Raw genomic sequence first — 3,443 nt, forward strand, 5'->3', positions numbered from 1 at the left:
TTCCCTAGCTCTCACATCAATTCGAAATTCTGACCATCTGCGGCCTTGGATACAGGGTTGATTCAAACCTAGGGGTCAAGCTGCTTTCTCTGTTGAGATTGTGTACTCCTCAGGTAAGAGCATTCCAAACAGGTCGTGAAGGAAGTGATCACACTTAAATAAAACTACCTGCTTTTTCTTCATCTATTTGCTAGGTGCCATCTCCAGGTGTAATCATGGTCTCTCAGAGATCCCTACAGCACTGAATGTATTACACGAATTCGTTACTGGTCAACTCTGTGGACAATGTGATAGCCCCCTATCTCTAAATATGAACATCAAACCAAACTCATTAATGGAAGCAATAGAGCTTTTTCCAAAACCACGATTTGCAGCTATTTTTCAGGAATAATGCTGGTTACAAAGGAGAAGAGAAAAGAAAGAATCCATTTCTTGGCTTGAAATTCACAACCATCATTGCTATTCTTTCCTAATCACCTTTTGGGGCCAAGCCACTTCTCTTCAACATCTTTTTCTCTCCTCATCACTGAACATCCTCCCCAACCTTCCTGTGAAACTTAGGAGAAAATAAAGTGTTAAGGTATTAATCCTCAACAAGTAATGTGGACAGCTCCCCTCAAGTCATAAATGGACAATAAAAGCAAAAATGGACTATACTTTTCCAGAAAAATACACTGAAAGGCTCCAAAATTCTGTAACAAAATGAAACACAGTTTTTGACTGCTGACTAACATAAGTCAGTATTAATATCCTTCTTAAAAGGCCTTAGCACCTATGCACACAACCATTGGTTACTACCTTCAGATAATGCTAAGGTGGGAAAACCTACCAGGTAATTGGCAGGTTTGTTCTTGTGCCTTCTTATTCAAGAGTGTGGCACAAGTGTGCTGCCCACACCCTGTGGTTCCAACAACAACACTAAGGACAAGGGGATGAACCAAGCTTAGGAGGCAGCAAGAAAAATGAGTTTCAGGTTTAGGTATGAACTTCCTGGCTTTTAGTGGTCTGCATTAGCCCACACAGGCTACCCAAATATTTAACTGCAGGGAGTTATTCATGAGACTCAGGGACAGATAAAGAGACTAAACCAGTGATGAAAATGTCAGTGTTGTTAATTTACTGACAAAAAAAGGCATAATTGAATGGGTCTAGTAACACACATTTCCTACCCAACTAATATTTTAAGGGCAAAGTGTGTGTGTGGGGGAAATGGGCAATAGTATTGATGGAATATCTATAAATATAAGGAACTTTGCTTAGGACCGTACTATATGATTGCACTATTAACCAAAAACTTTTCAGTGAGATTCACAGCTTTTAAGAACTATAAGGCTATCTACATGGTTAACATAAAAAAAAAAACATGTAATTTCTTAATATTTTATTTTATGTTTCTCCATCACAAAATTGGTAGGTTTTAACCCAATAATTCCCCCTTTGCCATTATAAATAGACATGACAAATCCACATTTTGGTTTACATGTCAAATATGAAATCCTACCACCTAGGCCAAGTCAGATACTTTAACATATTTATAAAATCTTTACTATGAAAAGAAATGGATAATGTCCAACATCTTAAAATACAGAAAATTTGCCCCAAACCTGTAACTCCTGAAGGCAAAATATTGTCACTAGGGCTAATCTCACTTGAAGTTTCTACAGATTTTTGTTCCAAAAGAAAAGCAAAATTAAATTTTAAAAAAGTTCATAAAGAAAGGTAGTATATTTCTTTTATTTTTTTCTTTTCAGTCCCCTCAACTCAAACAGAAGGGCTGCTTCTTTCAATGGCTTAAGACCATGTGTGCATAAGTGAATCACGATCGCCACTTAATGTATTTACAGGGTTACAATCACAACAGGAAACTTGCATTTTGCAGTCTGTGTTACCTACTATATAATCTAAAAAAGAAGGAGAAATATTTACCAAATTACCTGCTACTGCTGTTATTCTTCTTCGATTTGTTCCTCCGTTTTAAGGCATCTCTGTCCTTGTTATTGTATGGTAACATGGAGGCATAACCATGCTCAGCTTCTAGAAAACCGGAGGATCCAGTTAATGAATGGGCCCAGAACATTTAATACTCTCTCCCCTCCACAGTGTTTCCTTTTGCACTTACTTATCTTTAAAAGAATATTGTAGAAATAACTAAATGGAGCAAGGTGGAATTCTGAGAACAATGATTTTTTTTCTTTTAACTGTGTGAATGCCCTCAGTTCGGAGCAGGTGTAGGGAGGATTCCAGCTGCTCATTGTTGAGACAGACACAGCAAGTGGCTAAGCTCTCGGAGCCTGTTTCCCACCGGCAACATCCAGCAGGTTGGTATGGTGTTGAGTGGGACCAGCCCCAGGCGAAGGTGCGGGACAAACACCAGGGGAGGTGCTGCTCCTCCGCCCGGGAGAGGGTTCCCCAGCCCACTTGGGAACAGACTGGGACCAACCCGGGTGAGGTAAACCAGACGGGACTGGCTGAGGGGGCTCCCGCGGGCACCTCACTCGCTAGCGGGTAGGGAGGGGAGGCGCTTGGGAACCTGGGGGCGGCAGCCCCTTTCCCACCCCCATTCATTGCTTTTGGGGCACCAGTGGCCTCTCTTCCGACCGAACGTGGAGAGAGCTGGAGGGGTTGAGAGGGCTCGCGGTCGCGCTCTCGGCGCCTTCAACCACCCCCGGAGCGGCTTGCGTGCCCCGACCCCGCAGCTGGGCCCCTCAGAGCCCCTGGCCCCGACTTAGGCCAGACCCTTCCCCGTCCCCGTGCACCTCTCTCCCGCCGCTCCAGATAGTCGGCCGCCTCCAGCCGCATCCGGCTGTTCACCCGAAAAAAAACGGAGGGGGGGGCGGAGGGAGCCTCTCTGGCGACCACGCTCGCCGGGAGGGGGAGGGGGGCCAGTGAGCTGGGCACCGCCGACACCGTGACAGAACCCGGAGCAGAGCAGCAGCCGCCACCGCCGCGGAGTGTTTATCCCCGACTCACCATCCCCCCGCCCCCAGCCCCTTCTCTTGACAGGCCCGCTTCGACTGCGTTTCTCATTGGGCACCCCGGAGAATGCCCCACCCCTTGCCTCATACCATTGGGTGAGGGCGACATGGCTCCGCCCCCTAAAGTCCGCTCCTCTCGCTGGCTGGTCATGCTTGACAAGGCCCGGACTCCACCTCCTTTTTGCAATTGGTGACAGGATTCGCAACTCCTCCTCGTGCTCCTTCCCTGTTTTCCATTGGTTCTATACCGACAACCGGGCCCCTTTTGCTTTGTTAGTATTGGCTAAAAGCGATAGAAGGCAAGCCACTTCGCCTGTTTCCTATTGGTGGGACCTTCGGAAACCTCCCAGTTACGATGATGTCACCTTCCTCCAGGCCCAGCAAGCCCTGAGTGGCTGGTGGACAGCGGCCGGGCTGCTCCTCCCCAGGTCCGGCATTGGCTGGAAGGGCCAGCCGGGGCGCTGATTC

General features: G+C 46.8%; 1 protein-coding gene across 2 annotated transcripts in view; it reads right to left on the reverse strand.

Moving 5' to 3' along the window:
* Positions 1-2,810, reverse strand: part of MXD1 (MAX dimerization protein 1) — a 29,730-nt gene extending 26,920 nt beyond the window's left edge. The window contains exons 1-2 of one of the 2 annotated variants that reach the window (XM_027772984.1): positions 2,757-2,810; positions 1,935-2,034 (exon numbers count right to left, since the gene is read on the reverse strand). In XM_027772984.1, the coding sequence (XP_027628785.1) occupies positions 1,935-2,034; positions 2,757-2,799 (143 nt within the window). In that variant the 5' untranslated portion in view covers positions 2,800-2,810. Of the gene's footprint in view, positions 1-1,934; positions 2,035-2,119; positions 2,707-2,756 lie in introns of those variants that run through there. The other variant, XM_027772983.1, reaches the window with a different exon arrangement.
* Between the last annotated feature and the right edge of the window lie 633 nt (positions 2,811-3,443).

The sequence above is a fragment of the Tupaia chinensis genome, unplaced genomic scaffold (genome assembly GCF_000334495.1).
Source record: "Tupaia chinensis unplaced genomic scaffold, TupChi_1.0 Scaffold000316_1, whole genome shotgun sequence".
NCBI lineage: Eukaryota > Metazoa > Chordata > Mammalia > Scandentia > Tupaiidae > Tupaia > Tupaia belangeri.